This window comes from Doryrhamphus excisus, chromosome 13 (genome assembly GCF_030265055.1).
Source record: "Doryrhamphus excisus isolate RoL2022-K1 chromosome 13, RoL_Dexc_1.0, whole genome shotgun sequence".
Taxonomy (NCBI): domain Eukaryota; kingdom Metazoa; phylum Chordata; class Actinopteri; order Syngnathiformes; family Syngnathidae; genus Doryrhamphus; species Doryrhamphus excisus.
Genome location: NC_080478.1, coordinates 5,956,155 through 5,975,225, shown reverse-complemented (window position 1 = coordinate 5,975,225; position 19,071 = coordinate 5,956,155). Strand labels below are relative to the sequence as shown.

The 19,071-nt window shown below is 44.0% G+C and overlaps 2 protein-coding genes across 7 annotated transcripts in view; both read left to right on the top strand.

Annotated features, from left to right (window-relative positions):
* Window positions 1-11,465, top strand: part of pcnt (pericentrin) — a 42,384-nt gene extending 30,919 nt beyond the window's left edge. For 5 of the 6 annotated variants that reach the window (XM_058091440.1, XM_058091434.1, XM_058091438.1 and 2 more), the window contains 17 exons: window positions 1,226-1,396; window positions 1,502-1,682; window positions 2,159-2,478; window positions 2,571-2,673; window positions 2,748-2,920; window positions 2,985-3,236; window positions 4,618-4,757; window positions 5,318-5,447; window positions 5,531-6,289; window positions 6,362-6,538; window positions 7,136-7,351; window positions 7,418-7,641; window positions 7,721-7,800; window positions 7,879-8,002; window positions 8,151-8,269; window positions 10,543-10,695; window positions 11,079-11,465. In XM_058091440.1, the coding sequence (XP_057947423.1) occupies window positions 1,226-1,396; window positions 1,502-1,682; window positions 2,159-2,478; window positions 2,571-2,673; window positions 2,748-2,920; window positions 2,985-3,236; window positions 4,618-4,757; window positions 5,318-5,447; window positions 5,531-6,289; window positions 6,362-6,538; window positions 7,136-7,351; window positions 7,418-7,641; window positions 7,721-7,800; window positions 7,879-8,002; window positions 8,151-8,269; window positions 10,543-10,695; window positions 11,079-11,116 (3,360 nt within the window). In that variant the 3' untranslated portion in view covers window positions 11,117-11,465. The remainder of the gene's footprint in view (window positions 1-1,225; window positions 1,397-1,501; window positions 1,683-2,158; window positions 2,479-2,570; window positions 2,674-2,747; window positions 2,921-2,984; window positions 3,237-4,617; window positions 4,758-5,317; window positions 5,448-5,530; window positions 6,290-6,361; window positions 6,539-7,135; window positions 7,352-7,417; window positions 7,642-7,720; window positions 7,801-7,878; window positions 8,003-8,150; window positions 8,270-10,542; window positions 10,696-11,078) is intronic. The other variant, XM_058091436.1, reaches the window with a different exon arrangement.
* Window positions 11,466-11,840: 375 nt separating this feature from the next.
* Window positions 11,841-19,067, top strand: senp2 (SUMO specific peptidase 2). Its single transcript, XM_058091453.1, has 17 exons — window positions 11,841-12,170; window positions 12,709-12,770; window positions 12,869-12,981; window positions 13,629-13,692; window positions 14,072-14,153; window positions 14,420-14,576; window positions 14,693-14,799; window positions 15,103-15,185; window positions 15,274-15,322; window positions 15,447-15,519; window positions 15,679-15,828; window positions 15,902-16,033; window positions 16,578-16,808; window positions 16,888-16,967; window positions 17,051-17,135; window positions 18,199-18,294; window positions 18,384-19,067. Exons 1-17 carry the CDS (start codon window positions 12,025-12,027, stop codon window positions 18,444-18,446), a joined length of 1,773 nt encoding a protein of 590 aa, XP_057947436.1. The 5' UTR covers window positions 11,841-12,024; the 3' UTR covers window positions 18,447-19,067.
* The last annotated feature ends 4 nt before the right edge of the window (window positions 19,068-19,071 follow it).

The window sequence follows — 19,071 nt, the reverse complement described above, 5'->3', positions numbered from 1 at the left end:
TCAGTAATAAATATAATAATAATAAAAACCTAAGAAACCACATATAGTTGGTGGGTAGACAAATGATTTTTTTTCAGATTAAAATGAACAAAGCATTATTAGAGCCCTGTAGACATGACAAAACACAACTATAGTCACATTTATACTTTTTTTATTTACAACATATTGCGCAACTGCAGGGTCTTGAGACACATGCTAACTCGCAAACTAGAGAGCTAGCGACCTAAACGGTAGCCTTCAAGTTATTTCCTTTAAACTTAAATAGCCAAAAACTTACCACTTCCACACGGATAGGGAGGATAACTATTAACAGTTATTTAACATGAACATGAATCAAACGTAATAATTTTTTCTGTGTACATGATACCATACAGCATCCATATCAAACTTGCACGGGACGCACTAACAGTAAACTTTCATATCAAGGCGGGGGCCTCAAACTGGTATCCTACGGGCCACATTTGGCCCACGGGCCGCGTGTTTGAGACCGCTGGCTTACAGTATGTCTTGAGCAGCATTGTGTACAGCACTGGCATTGAATCAGGAGTTCAGAACATTCTGAGAGCTTTTTAACATTTAATGATAATAATAAGAATATGAATTGATTCTTTATTTATCCCATTGTCAACATTTTGCTTTTAATACCAATAGTTGAATGTTTTGGGGGTTTTTTTTGTCCTTTGCAAAAGCCTTCAATAAAACTATGGTAATGGAACTGACAAAGCACTTAGACAGGAAATGCCAAGCTACCCCCAAACCAGTTCAGTACAGCTGTGCAAGCTGCAAGACCACATCTGGTTCAAGTTAGAGCGGAAGACACGTCACAGCAGCGCCACTGCAGAGACTGCAGAATGTTGCTCTCGCAGGGGAAGTGACACTAAAATGAGGAAGCGGATAGCTGTTTGATATTTGGGATTAGCTCTTGTTTGTAATATGTTTGCTGATGTTTCTCTGGGGGATTTTGGTGGAATGGAAGCTTTGGATTATGTTGGACTGCTTTGTGTCTTTGTGGTCCGGAGCACTTTGTTCAGCACTGAAGAAAATCTAGCTTTGGTCATGTTGCGGCACATACAAGGCAATACTTTAGATTTGTGTCATTGATAAACGGTATGTATATAGAAGTGGTTAGAAGTATGGAAGAAAAGGAGAAGTTAATCTTGTTTTTATGGTCAGAGTCACTACGCTGTTTCTGCTTATGCTCTATTGAGACACTTCATGTTAACAGACTAATGCAGAGGAGACGTTGGCTAAAGCGGATGCTGCCTTAAGACTGAGAGAGACCGAGCTGGCTAGACTGGGGGTGGAGCATCAGGCCCTGAGAGCAGAGTTGACCGTAGTCAAACAAGACTTGAACAGCAGCACCCAAAGAGCTGAAAAACTACATGAGGAACTACAGGTGACAACTAAATAATATCATGCTGCATACAACCTGCATCAGGAAGCAATTGTGGATGTGTTCATGTCATTGTATTCATACAGCGCTGTCTTGTGATATTTTCAGAGTAAAGAAAGGGCTCTAGCCAATTTGGAGAATGACAACCACCTCTTGAAAGCAGAGCTTCTACATCTGCAGGACCTGGCCCTGCAGGAGGAGACACGACACCATCTGCAAGGACTGCAAATCGGACAACACAGTCGCCAGCTAGACACGCTTACTCACCATAAGGGATGTTCACCCAGGGGTGAGTCTTCACAAAGTACAATAAAATAAGTTAACTGCTGTAAGTAAGACGAAATAAAACTAGGACATTTTGGGCCCCTTTACATGTGACGGAAGTGTTGTGGACACAAAAGTGAGCCAGACCTTTAACTGTAATACAAATGTGAAAATAAACTAAATAAAAACTAGAAACTAGACTAAATAAAACAAAAATATAATAAAATTACTCATTCTTGGACGTGTAGCAGGGACCATATTTTTGAAAGCAAGCCAGCATCCAGCTGTTTTGACACTGTTTATAAAAGTATAAAAATGTAGAGTTAACCACTAAGACTAAATAAAACTAAAGTTAAAAAAAAAATACTATCCCAAGTGACAAATGACAGACGCAAAAGATGCATCATGCTTTCTGACATTAACTGTCATTCAAATGTAAAAACAAGTTAAGTGCTCTACAAAAAGACTAACTTACCACTAATCCTTTCGAGTCAATTTCAGATATTTCACAGAGAACGTTCAAGGATGCTGTGAGCCTCTACCATGACAAGTCCTCTCTGAGCTCTCCGGAGGTGCTGCGTCATCTGGAACGCTCCGAAGACTTACTCCAAGAAGAGTTCCACGCTTCGGTTCTGTGCTCTCATGTGTCAGAGTTGAGCGCACTCACTACCACAGACCTGGAACACCTGCGGGGTAACAAGTCACCTGAGGTCACTATGGAGCCGCCTCTATCCAGGACAATCACCCCTGACCCGGCTACGCAGAGCACCCACTCCCCTCGGTCTCTGTCCGTCTCTGATAACTTCTCCATGGTGGACTCGGTCAGTGCTGACAATGTATATGTGCTCAGGAAACTACCACACCTGCCTCTGCATGAAGCACCTTCACTATACCGTTGTTTGGTTCTTTATAGGTGTGTAATTTGGAAGGACTCGACCTAACGGCTCCACCGTCACCACTTGGCTCCACCTCCTCCATATCTGCACCAGAGTGGGCCAGTGACGGCTACGGCAGCAGTGAGTAGCAGCAAAGCTAGAACACTTGTGATCCTGTTTTGGTCTTCATTAAAAGTGATGTTTTTGCGGTCCAGATGTGAGCTCTGAACTGGGTGCCAGGCTGAGAGTGGAGCTAGACCAGACCGAGAGGCTGGACGCTCAGTTTGTGGAGTATCTGCGCTGTAGAGGCATGAACCCCACTGCGAACACTGACAGTGCTGCAGGCAGCATGAGTTACAGTGATGACCTGCTGTCTCCAGAGCTTCAGGTAGATTTATACACATTAGCTGATGCGTAGAACACTCCCTAACCTCTGTATCTTATATCTTCAGGCGCTGTTGAGGAAAGTGTACCAGGAAAGCTGCAGAATACTCACCCTGTCCCACCGACGTGCCCCGCAATGCGTCCAGGAATTAAACGCAATCTCACAGCTTCGTGAGGACGAGTGCCCAACTTTACTGAACCAGGGGGACAAGTCCTCCTCAGATCCCCCCATGAGCTGGCAGCAGGAGAAGAGGGCACTGCAGGAGACGGTGGTCGCACTGCGGGAGCTGCTATGTAGGATGGCGCAGAGACGCACACACGTGAGTTGTTGGGGTTTGGACGAAGCACATTTACACACAAAATGATACAATGCCAGAACTGTAAGAAGATAATGATAATTTGGAGGTATGAATGGCACCGTCACACCTATTCATGTTATATGTATACAGTATTGTGGTGTAGAACAGTGATTCCCAGAGGTACGTCAATTGCCATAGCGGATACGTGAATAAAAATGGAAAACAATTGGCAACTAACACTCCTGAACGGCTCTAAGTGCGAGGAGACCGCAGCAGGAAAAATACAGCGCAGCAAGTTTTTTTCCTTGCTCTGTGTGCATCATATCAACAAATAAGTCTGAATAATTATTTTGTGCATTAAGAGTGTTTTTCATTTTGAAGATTTAATTTATATTCTCGGGCGGCACGGTGGTCTAGGGGTTAGCGCGCAGACCTCACAGCTAGGAGACCAGGGTTCAATCCTACCCTCGGGCATCTCTGTGTGGAGTTTGCATGTTCTCCCCGTGCATGTGTGGGTTTTCTCCGGGTACTCCGGTTTCCTCCCACATTCCAAAAACATGCTAGGTTAATTGGCGACTCCAAATTGTCCATAGGTATGAATGTGAGTGTGAATGGTTGTTTGTCTATATGTGCCCTGTGATTGGCTGGCCACCAGTCCAGGGTGTACCCCGCCTTACGCCCGAAGACAGCTGGGATAGGCTCTAGCACCCCTGCGACCCTCGTGAGGAAAAAGCGGTAGAAAATGAATGAATGAATTTATATTTGCGTTCCAATTAATCCCTGCATGCCCCCCAGCAGTGCAAACCTGTCACAGAGAGTGGAGATTCACTCAAATGAGGCTTTATTGTTGTTTTTATGTATTTTTATATTTTAGATACTATTAAGAAGGGCATAGTGGTTGTTTTAGAGTTGGGACATCATGGACAGATTCCAGTCAGATAATGGACACTTGATACTCAACAAGCAGGATCACTGCTGTCAGTGCTGTACTTGTAAATCACAGTAAACACGCACACTCTGATTCAGTGGTGTTCTACAACTCTGCAAATGAAAAGGTTGTTTATGCAGTATATTTGCAATCATAGCTATCAGCTCTTCTATAGCTTTGTCTCGATAATAATTGCACATTTCAACCCCGCACATTTACATTTAAGCTCCGGTTGTGCAAGTCCTGATAATGCATAATGTACATAGGAGGCTGTTTATTTTTATTCCACTTTAGTTTGTCATTTAAAAAAATCTTGTTTATATTGTACTGTTTGTAAATGTGGCTGCTGTAGCAACATAATGTCCTGCAAAACTTCAATGTTTGTATCTATTCTGTTGGATTATACAGTTTTGGTGTTCAATGCTGTGCCTTGTGACTGCAATACAAGCGAATGTTTTTTTTTTTCTTGCCCAGGCTGACCTCAGAAGCGATGGTGACAGAGAGCAGCTCCAGAGTGAATCCCAAACCAGAGCAGAGCTGCTGGAGAGCCAGAAACTGCTCAAATGTGCACACGAGACTCAGCAGGAGCAAAAGAACAAAATACTGTCGCTCAGGTATCCGCACCTACTCACTCACACACACAGTCCGATTTCATAAAGCACAGTATTGCATGACATGGAGTTACTGTAAATGCTCCAATTAAGCCTCAAAATGGCATTAGCAGCATGTGAAGCAGCTTTATCTACCCCTCAACTCAGCAGTTGCTGTGAGCATCGTGCGTGTTATGCTTGCCTGAACTGTTGTTTAGCTATTATGAGCAGGTTTTCACTGGAACCCGCTTTATGCCGATGTCCCTCGGACCGGATGAGTCACATCGACACAGGCGGTTGTCGAAATAACCAAAACCAATAATAGCTTGTTAATTGCTTGCACATTTACCTCTGACTTTGGCCAGCAACATTAAGCGAATGTGTGTTTTTTATTTTTTCTATCTATTTTTATTTCGATTATTCTGTTCTTGGTAACTTATAACAGCCAATCATCTTCAGTGCCGCCGAAGTCATTTAGAGCGTCGTGTTTGGGTTTCCAGATTTTAATAACAGCTGTTTTCCGTATACTCTACTATACAAGCAATATTTTCTTTGTATCATGTGCCTCTTCATTCATCCTGCAGGTTGACTATAGAAGAGTGTGAGGAGGCATTGAGCCAAGAGCAGACTCGAGTCCAGGATCTTAAGCAGCAGTTGGAGCAGGAACGAGCTCTCTGTGTGCGGCAAGAGAGAGAAGTGGAGCACAAGTTAGAGGTATGTAATACATGCATGGGGGAAGAAAACCATGTCACAGTTTATCATATTATCCAAAGGTGACGCTCCACTTCTTCCTCCAGGTTATGCGAATGTCTTCTGAACAGCAGAGGTCAGAGTTGATGGCCCTCACTGGCCAGGTGGAGCAGGAAAGGGTTGCATGTAGCAACCTGAGACGAGAGCTCCAGATAGAACAGTCCCGCAGCGTTCTACTGGAGAACCGTCTGGACGATTCCCAGAAGAAACTTGAAGACGAACGCCAGCACTCCGCCGAGCAACACAAGCTTCACATGCAGGACAAGACTCACGTTGAGCGCATGTTAATGGAATCAGAGTCCTGTCTGTCCGATGTCCGCTCAAAGCTGGCTGACGCCCACCGGATGCTGGATGAAGAGCGAGACCGCTGCTGCAAACAGTTGGACATCAGCCGCAGGCATGAAGAAGATGCGGCTAGGGGCGAGAAGTTCATATCCGACCTGCGCTTCCAGCTGGGGCAGGAGCGAAGGCAAGTGGAGGAGATGGCAGGCATGGTGGAAAAGCTTAGGGCGGACCTTCTGCAGAGCAGGAGGCAATGGGAACAAGACAAGAGCAGAGAGGAGATGTATAGGGAGGAGGCCGCCACCCGGCATCTCTTAGCTGCGGAGGCCTTGACGGAGCAGAAAAAGGAGGTCAGCCGCGCTTTGGATGCAGAGCGAGAACGGTCGAGGCGCCAGGCGGATGAGCTTGCCGAGCTGAAGGACAAGGAGCGACAAAAAGAGGAGGCATGGGAGAGGGAGAGGAAGAAGATCTGGCAGGAGCAAATGGATCGGGAGAGACGACAGGAAAGGACCAACACCAAACTGGTAAGATCGACACAGCTTTTCAACAATGCCGAAAAGATCAACTCAAATATGCTTTGGTTTGGATGACTACAGCGCGACTTGGAGTTGTTGAGGCAGCAGGACAGGCAGCGCTTGGACGAGCTGCAGGGCACTCTGACGGAGCTCCAAAGGGAGGAAAAGGAGATGGCTGCTCAGAGGATGTCTGGACTAAGTGGCGAATGCCACCAGACTGACAACGCCAATGTTGGGGGCTCCCGACAAAGCCAGCAGGTACACAAGAACTTGCTATAATATAAACACAATAATGTATTTTATTTTATATGATTGTAACAGGGCGGCACGGTGGTCTAGGGGTTAGCGCACAGACCTCACAGCTAGGAGACCAGGGTTCAATTCCACCTTTGGGCATCTCTGTGTGGAGTTTGCATGTTCTCCCCGTGCATGCGTGGGTTTTCTCCGGGTACTCCGGTTTCCTCCCACATTCCAAAAACATGCTAGGTTAATTGGTGACTCCAAATTGTCCATAGGTATGAATGTGAGTGTGAATGGTTGTTTGTCTATATGTGCCCTGTGATTGGCTGGCCACCAGTCTAGGGTGTACCCCGCCTTACGCCCGAAGACAGCTGGGATAGGCTCCAGCAACCCCCGCGACCCTCGTGAGGAAAAGCGGTAGAAAATGAATGAATGATTGTAACAAAATAATGACATGCACATAAAATATATATATATATACATTATATATTTGAAATGAACTGGCCTTGCTTAACACAGGCATCTTTACACATATATTAAATAATGACTGCCTCTCTACAAATCTCACCACTGAATGCATGAATGGTGTCAATGTTTTTTTTCACCTCACCATAGAGCCCGTCCATTGCACCGTCCAGGCTACTGGAGAGGACAATGAGCGAGAACTCTGAGCTAACGCACCGCGTGACATCGCTCATTCAGGAGAGAACCGCCCTCAAGCACAAACTCTCCTACATGGAGCATCAGCTGCGCCGCGCCGAGAACGAACTCACCAATGTCGCCACGGAGAGCGAAAACATACCCATTAGCGACATGGCCCACCACAACAAGGTCAGCCGCGGGCACACTGTGACACACAAAGAGTGAATGTGTTGATATTGTTGATTTTCCATCCAGGTGCAGCGTTTGTACGAGCGCTACCTGCGTGCGGAGAGCTTCCGGAAAGCTCTGGTGTATCAGAAACGTTACCTGCTGCTCCTGCTGGGAGGATTCCAGGACTGTGAGCAGGCCACTTTGTGCCTGATCGCCAACATGGGGGCACGGCCCTCACCCTTGCCTTCATTACGAAGACCCGTTGGAAGATTTAGGGCTGCGGTGCGAGTGGTCATCGCTATCTCGAGGTGTGGATAAAACAGGACAGATTTTAAAGGAAGAATATGGAGTGTGATCAGATTTGTAAAAGTGACATGTTCTCTCCAGAATGAAGTTTTTGACCAGGAAATTCCAGAAAGCCGTCAGAAGATTATCTGTGTGGGGTACTGTTAATGGACATGCCTCAGGTTAGCTTTTTAAGCATATATGTTTTTTTCCTTGTGTATGGGTGTCAATAGAGTTTCACTCCTTTGTGTTTAATACAGGCTCGAAAGTAGAGGTTTTACGTCAAAAGCAGCAGCCACGCTTGAATTCAGACTCGCCACCAAACAGAGATACGGTGTCTGCTCTTGTACCACCCAGCAAATCACCTTTCAGGCTGTGCAACAGGTTGGCCTTCTCCTTTTAAAAAGACACAACATAACTAAGTGCACACTCGCACTTGGGGGGGGGGGTGCTAGTTCATGGCCAAGTGTAAGTACACCCTTAGTGTACAAATGTTAACTGATTTAATCTCTTTCCTCTCTCTCTTCCACAGGTCCTACTCCAGCTCAACCCTAACCTCGGGCGCAACGTCTCAGGATCCAGAAAGATCCCTAACTGAATACATCCATAACTTGGAGAAAGTTCAGCAGCGCTTGGTGGGCTCCAAGCAAGGTGAGCGTTTGGGTAAAGGGAGACGGCACTGGTGAATTCAAACAATCGAATAATGAAGTCATGCAAGGGCAACACAAGGTGTATTTCTTTGGTTTAGAGTTGGGTGGACAAGCCTTAACACACAATCACTTTCGGAGATGATTATGCTTAAGCTTGTTTACATCAGACTACACAGTATATGGGTGGCATTCCCTGAAAGTCTGCAGTGGAACTGCTGGGGTCAAATGTAGTGAGTGCAACTCGACCTCCAATTTGTTCACATTTCAACGTCATTTTGGCCCCATGCGGCAAGGTAATCCGACTCTCATACAAATCTGGCCAATGAATGACAATGAGTTTAGTTTAAAACCTGGAAACCAGTACAGTAATCTCCGTTTATCGTGGTTCATTGGTTCCAGAACCAAACGTGATAAATGAAGTTTTGGGAAGTGGGATTCCTTATTCATAAATTATTTGTTTAATTGCAGCATATAAAACCTGCTTGCGACCTTCTAAATACAGTTTTTAACATTATTAAAGTATAGTCACCTTTGCAATTGTATTACCCAATATAGTAGACATAATCCGTATAAGTACGGGAGTACGGGATTGGTGGCGCGCTACTACGTGCTATCCGGTCCTTGTACAAACGGGGCAGGAGTCTGGTTCGCATTGCCAGTAGTAAGTCGAGCCTGTTTCCGGTAAACGTTGGTCTCCGCCAAGGCTGCCCTTTGTCACCGATTCTGTTCACAATTTTCATGGACAGAATTTCTAGGCGCAGCCAAGGTGTTGAGGGAGTCCAGTTCGGGGGCCTTAGAATCTCATCTCTGCTATTTGCAGATGATGTGGTTCTTATGGCTTCTTCGGGCTGCGACCTTCAGCGTTTACTGGGACGGTTTGCATCTGAGTGTGAAGCGGCTGGGATGAGACTCAGTACCTCCAAATCAGAGGCCATGGTTCTCATTTGGAAAAGGGTGGAGTGCTCTCTCCGGGTTGGGAATGAGGTCCTGCCCCAGGTGGAGGAGTTTAAGTATCTCGGGGTCTTGTTCACGAGTGAGGGAAGGTGGGAGCGTGAGGTCGACAGACGGATCGGTGCAGCCTCGGCAGTAATGCGGTCGCTGTACCGGACCGTCGTGGTGAAAAGAGAGCTGAGCCGGAGGGCAAAGCTCTCAATTTTCCGGTCGATCTTTGTTCCCACCCTCACCTATGGTCATGAGCTTTGGGTCATGACCGAAAGAATGAGATCGCGGATACAGGCGGCTGAAATGAGTTTCCTCCGTAGGGTAGCTGGACTCACCCTAAGAGATAGGGTGAGGAGCTCAGCCATCCGGGAGGGGCTCAGAGTAGAGCCGCTTCTCCTTCACATCGAGAGGAGTCAGTTGAGGTGGCTCGGGCATCTAGTCCGGATGCCTCCCGGACGCCTCCCTGGGGAGGTGTTCCGGGCATGCCCAGCCGGGAAAAGGCCCCGGGGCAGACCTAGGACACGCTGGAGGGACTATGTCTCACAGCTGGCCTGGGAACGCCTTGGTGTCCTCCCGGTGGAGCTGGAGGAGGTGGCCGGGGACCGGGAAGTCTGGGCTTCCCTTCTAAGACTGCTGCCCCCGCGACCCGGACCCGGATAAGCGGAGGAAAATGGATGGATGGATAATCCGTATAAATAAGGATCATGCTCATGTTGCTATAAACACACTCCCAAGGAGAGAGGAGTGAAGGGCGGACAAGACGTGATGTAGTGTGTTCAGAGTTCAATATCATCTTTGCATGGGTACGGCGGAAATAGTTACTTTTTTTGGGGGGGGGGGTGTATTATTGTGCCTAATTCCGACAATCAAGTCTGGTGATTGTCTCTCTCACCAAACATTACTGACACCTAGTGACCAGTGTAAACCACTGTTGTATAAGTCACCACCCAAAATGATCAATAGTTCCCAGAGTAAAACCGTCCCCATCATAAAGCCTTTATTCACATTTCAACATTTATATCTGTCCCATGTGTGTACAAAGAAGTTGGCCACAGTTAATAATTAGATATCAAACCCCCCAAAAAGTGTGCTCACCTGCAGTTGGGAAGGATGCATGTATAATAATCACTTTGGTGTACATTCTACTGATATTTTGATTCTACTCTATTCTGCTACTTACAGTGTAAGTCTATCAAATAATTATTCAGAAGAACACTGTGTGGTCTGATTAATGCATGCCTCCTAAGTGCTTCACAAAGTCTGTGAAATGTCATCCTAGGATAGGGTGGGTAGAAAAATGTGTGTGCTCTATCATCTCCCCTACCCTCGTAGATGAGGCACATTTAGTCCCACCTCCAAGAGAGGAAAGGCGGTTACAGGCAGCCTGTTCCCCTGATATGATTGGCTATCGGCAGCGCTGGCTGCAGGAGAACAGGACGTGGCTGTACCTGAGCTGCTTGTCGCCTCTTTACCTGCATGGCCCAGGTGAGTGTGAGTGTTAATGCCACTCACTCCACCAAAAAAATGAAAATAAAGCTTATTTCAGCATACACCTCCCTCAATGATTAACGCTTACACTACTTACAATGCTACAGCTATTGGTTCTTATTAATTATTATTATTAATGGATTTGGTTGTCAAGAAAAGCATGGAAGTTGATAGATATCAGCTCTTAAATTAAACTCATATTTGCTTTTCTTATCATCAACATGCCTGGCCAAACAAATGTACCTTTAGTTGTACCAGGCATTAAAATAGATCAATAAACTGAAGAAACAGGGGTGGTATAATAATTTTTCCATGACTGTAAATGTAAATCTACAGTAGAATAAACAATTAACATTTTCTGTACATTTATGTCTTGTCAGGTTCTTCTGTTCCCCAAGACCACAAGTCGGATCACTAAAACCACCAATTTTATCTATGCCTTACATCCATGTAATTAATTGTATTGCATGGATTTTTTATGACTTGTACATAAATTGTTTTATTTGTTCTTATATGTACCTCCAATGTTATGAAGGCCAAAATGTTTTTGCCATCATTTTTAAATAGTGTTGTATTTTTCTACTAATGTTTTACACCACTATGTGCTATGTCATATATGGTTTTGCACTGGAAAAATCCTCCTGGATCATCAGCATAGCTGTGTGTACATTGTTCCGGCCATTTATTTTTTTTGTATCTTTAGTGTTTCTACTGCTAAGATAATAAATACTTGAAATGTGATGACAGCACTGACTCGTTTTTGTTTTTGAAGGTCTGCTACCACGCTGTCATGACTACACATTCTATGGCGTGTGTTTGTATAATATGTGTGCATTTTCTTCATTACAATATTTATACATTTATTTTTTTTTATTGTTTTTTTCGCGCCAACGAATCAATCTTAAGTTCTATAAGTATATAAGGTTGTGTTAGTATTTTAAGAATCTTTATTGTCGTCATGTAGCTGTTGACCGTTACGTAACTGGGAAAGAGATTTCAGCCTCTGCCAATCATCTTCAGGGCCGCCGACGTCATTTAGAGCCTCGTGTTTGGGTTTGCTCGTTTTAAGTCTCCGAACAACGTTGCTTCACTATGAATGGCCAATCCAATGTGTTGGACTTTGAACCCCGCCCACTCCTGCACAGACAGTTAAAGTGATTAAACGACACCGCATGACGCACGTATATTGAAACGCTGATGCTAAAGCTAGCTTAACTTCTAGTGTCTGACTGCTCGTGTTGTCATACGTTTTTTGTTTGGCTCCTGTTTAGACACGTCCTGGCCCGCGTAGGGGACCTGGTTGCGTTTTTCTCGTATTTGTCTGGGATGTATGGATGGATATTTGACGGAATCTCGTCGTTGTTTGAGCCCGACGCTGGGCAAAACCACGAAGCTAACGAGGGGCTAGCTGGTGGCGTCAGGGCACAGCGGCGCGAGAGCCACGGGAGACCGGTTAAGCGGAACTACCAGAGGTTCGTGCAGCAAAACATAACACTATTGTTGTGGTTACCAAAAATACTTAAGCTGGTCACTATTAAAACTCTCCTTATTGACCTAACTCGTATTTTTGAGCCACTGGGCACGGTTACGTCTCAGAGCATCCGAGCAAGCAAAATTATAGTCGTTAGTTAAACTTCTTACACGCGTTTTTATTTTTATACACCCACTAGAACTTTCTCAAGTATCTAAAGAAAGTATATTCAATCAAAACAATCATGACCGTATTCCCGCAATGTAACCCTGGCTGTTTACTCAACTGCAGAGAGTGCAACCTGCTAAGCTAGCATAAGTCTAAATTGCGTTAAAATTGATAGATTTTTTTGTTTTCTGCAGTGAGCAAGTTTACCGATAATTCAGCAAACTATGCTTTAAAAACAAGTTTTTCAGGAATTTGTGTTATGTTCTCTGAACACAGGCTGACTCTGCTGCTTTGAAAAACCCTGAAAATGAATTGTGTATTTTTTGTATTAACATCCTAGTAATTAATGATGTGACATACTTGTTCTGCAGTGTTGATGCAACAGACGGCCTTGGCCAAAGTGACCAGGTCGAGGCGAAAAGACGACGCAGAGGCATGTTGACACACACACAACCGCATGATATCACTATAGCTCTTCCCCAAAAGTGGTCCTAAATGCTAATGTCTGAGTATTCATACTGTTTTCCTCAGATGTGGTGATAAGTTTTGTGAAGAAGACCGTGGCCGGAGTCGCAAGTCTGCTCCGGTTGCGCAAGCCATTGATTTCCACCTCTGACAAGCACGGACAATATGAGGACACACAGGTCTGCCATTAAATTGTGCCGTATTTAGTTTGTCACAGAATGACATTTGGGCTTATTACTTTGAATGCACTATTTTTTTGTATTTCCTTCAAATTCTATACTTAGAAGTGTCACTCTGAATATCACGCATGGTTGGGGAATTTCGCAACTCAAGTTTGTTGAAGTGGGCGGCACGGTGGTCTAGGGGTTAGCGCACAGACCTCACAGCTAGGAGACCACGGTTCAATTCCACCCTCGGGCATCTCTGTGTGGAGTTTGCATGTTCTCCCCGTGCATGCGTGGGTTTTCTCCGGGTACTCCGGTTTCCTCCCACATTCCAAAAACATGCTAGGTTAATTGGCCACTCCAAATTGTCCATATAGGCATGAATGTGAGTGTGAATGGTTGTTTGTCTATATGTGCCCTGTGATTGGCTGGCGACCAGTCCAGGGTGTATCCCGCCTTACGCCCGAAGACAGCTGGGATAGGCTCCAGCACCCCCCGCGACCCTCGTGAGGAAAAAGCGGTAGTGAATGAATGAATGAAAGTTTGTTAAAGTTAGAAGGCTGCTACATGTGGACTGGAGTCTGAGCAGTCACTTCAGCAATAGCGCCAACAGGCCATGGTTTGATTATGAAGATGACTTTGCATTTTCTCTATTGATCTAGGCTGTTCCACTGGGAATTGATGAGCTGCACAACCCATGGCTAACCAACACTGAGTGGAGAATGGGTTAGTAAGGGCACCTGTCGGCCTGACACTGTAACAAATTTTGCTGGACGATAATTGACCCACGAATTGTTGACAGTTATTATTGTCAACATTAATTTGAGACTATTTTTGTCAATAATATAATGATATTGTATAGCATAACATTGCTAGTACACCATATCAAAGCAAAGTTAGTCTCTCAGGAGTATTTAGGGGACCTATTATACCTTTTCCACTTTTCTGTCCTATAAATGTTGTGCATAGAATGTTGTATTCCTGTGTTAAACAAGACGTAGGCACCCACTACTGTACTACTGCTGCTAAACTGGCTGACTTTTACAGCCCAATACTCTATTTATGTTCATCTTTATCCCTGTTTCCCCCCCCCCATCTTTGACAGATAAACCAGGGCTTGGACTAAGTGAGAGAACACTGCAGAATCCTTTTCAGAGCACCTCACCTCCTTTAATGAGGAAATTCAGGCAAGTGGTGTGATGTTTGATGGAGGGGTGTCACGAGATCTCTCGTTCAGAAAGAAAAGCTCTTGTGGGCACTAGCCCTGGGACGGTAATAAATTAATTGTGCCCGTAGCATGAACAGAGTGCAGAAGAGTGTAACATAGTAGAAATTCAATCAGAAGGTTGCAACATAGTCATTTTTCATTTGTTATTGTACTTTTCTGAAAAGTAATGTTAAAATCTTGTCTTGTGAGCTTTTTAATTAGTGACAGTACCTTCTGTATACACAGTGGGACCCCAGTGTCTTCTGGACTCCCTGACAGGGAGAAGAGAGGCCTCCTTCAGCTGCTGCCTTCGCGGCCGATGGTGAGCATGGGAATGCCCAACTCTGACCAGATTTGCAATGGACACAGCCGCTGCTACAAGCCCAGCCTCACCGTGGAAGAGGTAAGTCACGATATCGTTAGATTCGAGTCGACAAAATCCAATACATTTGTTTAATTGGATGCTTAGAGTTGACAGTTGTCAGAGTTCTATAGTAGCTTGTGTCTTTGAACCACCAGGCCATAAAGCAGAATGACAAGGAGCACTACAGACGCCTGCTGGAGATGGTCACCGAGAAGTACAGCAAGAGTCAACCGCTACCTTTTAACCAAACAAAACCCCAAGCGTGAGTAGGCTTCTTACAATATCATTGTATGATACTCTAATATACTGTAGGGGTGTAACTATGCCATGACAGTTTGGTCACAGTTTGGTTCATTTTGGGTACAGTCTGAATGGGAAATCGGAAGCAGCGCCTACCAAACTGAAAGTTCCGTACTGAAAAATTACGTTACGAATACATGTTCCATGATACCACTGCTCTCTTACATTAGATACATCTGCACAATCTCGTTTTTGACCATTTTGGCCAGTGATTGGTAATTGTGTACCGTATTAATGAGCTTATTGTTATCTTTCAATGTTGCAGTGTGTTCCAATCACAAGGTCAACACACAGTCACCGCTTCAAGAAAACCCATTGAAATCCCATCAAGAAAGATGGGATATTCCTGTAAGAACACCCCGATTCCTCATACTAGCATGTATCTTGTAAACATTATGATGAATATGTTGAGCTGACATTTGTGTGTGTTGCACAGCTGCCCCCAGTATGCTGGCTTGGAGGAGTACATCTGCAAATAAGAGCAGGTTGGTCTATTAGCCGTTATGTCCTATATTGAGGGCACAGTTGCAGGGACAAAGGCTGCCTCTGGATTACTGTAAGTGTGTGTTAATACATGATGATATAGTAGTTTTTTTTTTTTTTTAACAGATGGACTGGGTTGCCTCTCAGTAAATCTTACTCAGGAGCACCAGAAGACAGCCTGCATGTGAGATGTGCAAAGGTATTATTTAGAGATGTCCTGCAACTGGACTGTTCAGGTCGACTATGATGTTAGTGTTTGTGTATTACTCTGTTACAAGTACAGCAATGTGCCTGTCCATCAATTCCTAAATATAGCATTTAGGAATGGAATATTTTACACTATGTTTTGTGTGTGCAGAAACCGGTACCCGAGGTGGACCTTTCTACTGAGGTAGCTACTCGCCTCAACCTTGTCGACCGAGTGCCACCTTCTGTCAGCCTGCCCAGCTCGCATGCACACACAGTTCATGTAAGACACACTGATGAGGACATACCCCGACTTACTCAGGTATGATAAAGTTGCACAAAGTTTGGCTTGGCTTAATAGATAGGATTACTTTCATTCAATTTGTTTTGTGCAGGAGATGGCATCGGAGGTGAGCGGTGCTCTGGCTCAGAGTGACCCCAACTTGGTTTTAAGTTCCGCTTTCAAGCTACGCATCACGCAGAGAGACTTAGCGACCCTTCAGGAAGGTGGCTGGCTCAATGACGAGGTATTTTACTGTTTTGATTTAGTTTTGTATGCAAAAGCAGAGGTTCACTGTGTAAATTGAATTGAATTGGGTGATCCCGCAAGATTAAAATGTGACAAGAAGAGAAAAAAACTCACAGGCATAGGCCTGTACGATAATAAATTAATCACACAAATTAAAATGAACTCCATAATTTTGCCAGCCTCAATACATTGCATGCACACGCTTGTCTGTTTTTCTCGTCTCCCACCTCCAAATAGGCCGAAAGAGGGTCCACTCTGGGCCTTGGTTTCAGCACCTTGGTGCATTTGTCCCATAAAACAACGGCATGTACAGAACGAGCCTTTTTGTCAGTCCTACAGTTTCTTTATCTTGGTGGGTAGAGGCGGGGCTGCTCATATACTCACACAAAGTGCAGAATAGTGTAGCCTCGTGAGAATCAATGCAAGGTAATGTAGAAATTAAATTAGCAGATTGCAATATGCTGTCATGTACCTGTGTTATTCTCAGACAAATGTGCTAATATAGCACCTCACACTTTGCCTCCAATGCTTCCAATATGTAGGTGATCAACTTCTACCTGTCCCTGGTCATGAAGCAGTGTTCGGACCTAGCAGCAGGATTGAGAGTGTACTCGTTCAGCACATTCTTCTACCCCAAGCTCCGAGGCGGAGGAGGAGGTGCAGGGCAGGACAAAGGACATGCTGCCGTGAAGCGATGGACCAAATCTGTCGACCTCTTCCTGTATGACCTTGTTCTGGTCCCGCTCCATCTGGGTGTCCACTGGGCCCTAGCCGTGAGTCAGACCTAAAATATACATATACGTGTATATATACATAAAATAACCTAAGTGCCTTCCATTACTCTCATCTCAGGTGATAGACTTGAAAGCCAAGACCGTCAAGTCCTATGACTCAATGGGCCAAAGACATGATGATATTTGCAGTCTTTTACTGTGAGTCCGCCCTACATTTAATGTTTAGTCCAGTTTCACCTGGCAAAGCTTCTAAATTGGATATTTTGTTGTTTTTTTTGCAGCCTCTACCTAAAGGATGAGCACAAAGCAAAGAAAGGCAGAGAACTCGACAGCGCCAAGTGGACCGTCAGTTGCATGCGAGCCTCTGTAAGTGTAACTGGGCCAATCAGAGCACTGTTTTGTGGTTGACTATGGCCTCTTTTTAGTAAACAAATATTGAAAGACAAGTTATATTTCATTTGTGGTCACTAGGTTACACTGATGAGACATTATATTATAATTAAAGTATTATTATTACTTTAACACCACATGGAGTCAACCATGCCATGTCCGACTTTGTCCTCCCACTATGCGTGGAAGTGGTATGTTTTTGGTTTCTTACTTTGGGCTTTCCCCCCCCCACTCCATTTGAAACAGTAAGTTGATAACAAATACATTGGAGGCTAATTTGTTAAAACAGCTTGCTATATGCAATGAGCGCCGGCCGTCTCTTATGTCCCTACACTGACCCTGCACATTGTGCAGCATTAGGGCTGCACAAACAACAATAAAAGCGTGGAGGTGACTATAGGGGTGTTAATTTAATGTCTGCACGGCTCTAATAATGGTAAAAACAATATTTGAAAAATCATAAACGGGTTGTCTATGCTGTGACTATGAAAATATTTTGTTTATTAATAATCAACCCTACTTAGCGGAAATAAGAGAGACAACTGTATTCAGTTCAATGCGTTATGGTAATATTATATTATCTCTTTATCCAATAATTTATTTGTAACAGTAATAAAAATTTGTAGATGCGCAAATCTTTCCATCGGTGGCTGACACTAAAAAAGGAAAATAGTAAGTAAAATAATTAAATGGGTGCATTTCTTCGTTTCTGTGGTAGAATGCAGGTTAATAGAGACAGTGATGATGTTGACATAAACTGACCCATTTTCCATAGAAATTGTCCTTTTGGTCTCAAATTTTATTTCAACAAAAGCCGTCAACTATATATGTCGATGCCTGCTTAAGTGGACACTCTTTAGTAGTAACTGTAGTAACACTGAGGACTTGAGTGAATTTGAATTAAATTTCAACATAATAAAAAATATAAACATAATCTGAAAACAGTGAATACCCCTAATAGAGACCCGGTACTGAGAGGATATGGTATGTTTTCAGTCATGTACTTGATAACTTTATGTACACCGTCCCTTCCTTCCAGGAAATCCCCCAGCAGAAAAATGGCAGTGACTGTGGTGTGTTTACATGTAAATACGCAGAATACATCGTTAAAGGAAGACCCCTCGCCTTCAAACAGGTATATTATTGTAGCACACCTTTGTCTACATGTGTTATTTATATACAAACAAACAAGTATCTTTTTTGTTTAATCCTTCCCCCCTCTAGTGGCACATGCCTCTTTTCCGTAAATTAATGATATGGGAGATTCTGCATCAGAAGCTGCTATAGCATGACGGCTCAGCGTGTGAACATTTCTCAGCGGAAGAAACGTGTACAGACATTGCAAGGAAAGGAAAAAGACAAAAACAGCAGAGGACAACTCCATCTACGCAAGTCCAGCTGCTTACCTCTGAAGACGTTAGACATGATCTATGTCCCTGCACCTCTCAGCGACATATTAACCTGTTATAATCTCTGAGTTATAATTAGAGACGTTCGTTTTTTTAATGTTACCTTTGCATTGTTTGTATAACTGCCAGCAGTACTGCCACAAGTGCCTTTGGTCTTCTGACACTGAGCTCAACTTTAAACTGATCATGATTGGATTCCGATGTATGCAGCTCAGCCGTATTTTGTTGCAATTCGACTCCTTATGGAAACAAGCAACAGAAGTTGCATTCTTCTGATGGATGTTTTTTTAATTTATTTATTATGTGACTGAAAGTGTTTTCTGAGAGTGTGTACAGTATTTTTTTTCTTCATGAATGTATAGTTGTTTCCCCCCTATTATGACATCAATGTACAGTAATTATTGCATTTCAAACTACTGTATACACACGCATGTTTGATTTGATGCTTGAAAATGTGATTTTTCTTTTTTTCCCCTGAAATAAATGTTAATGTCACGTATTTG

Excerpts from the sequence above, each read along its gene's own strand:
- senp2 (XM_058091453.1), top strand. The coding sequence starts at position 12,025 with ATGTATGGATGGATATTTGACGGAATCTCGTCGTTGTTTGAGCCCGAC. Across the intron at positions 15,323-15,446 it reads ACATCTGCAAATAAGAGCAG|ATGGACTGGGTTGCCTCTCA; the intron begins GTTGGTCTATTA and ends TTTTTTTAACAG. Across the intron at positions 18,295-18,383 it reads GACCCCTCGCCTTCAAACAG|TGGCACATGCCTCTTTTCCG; the intron begins GTATATTATTGT and ends TCCCCCCTCTAG.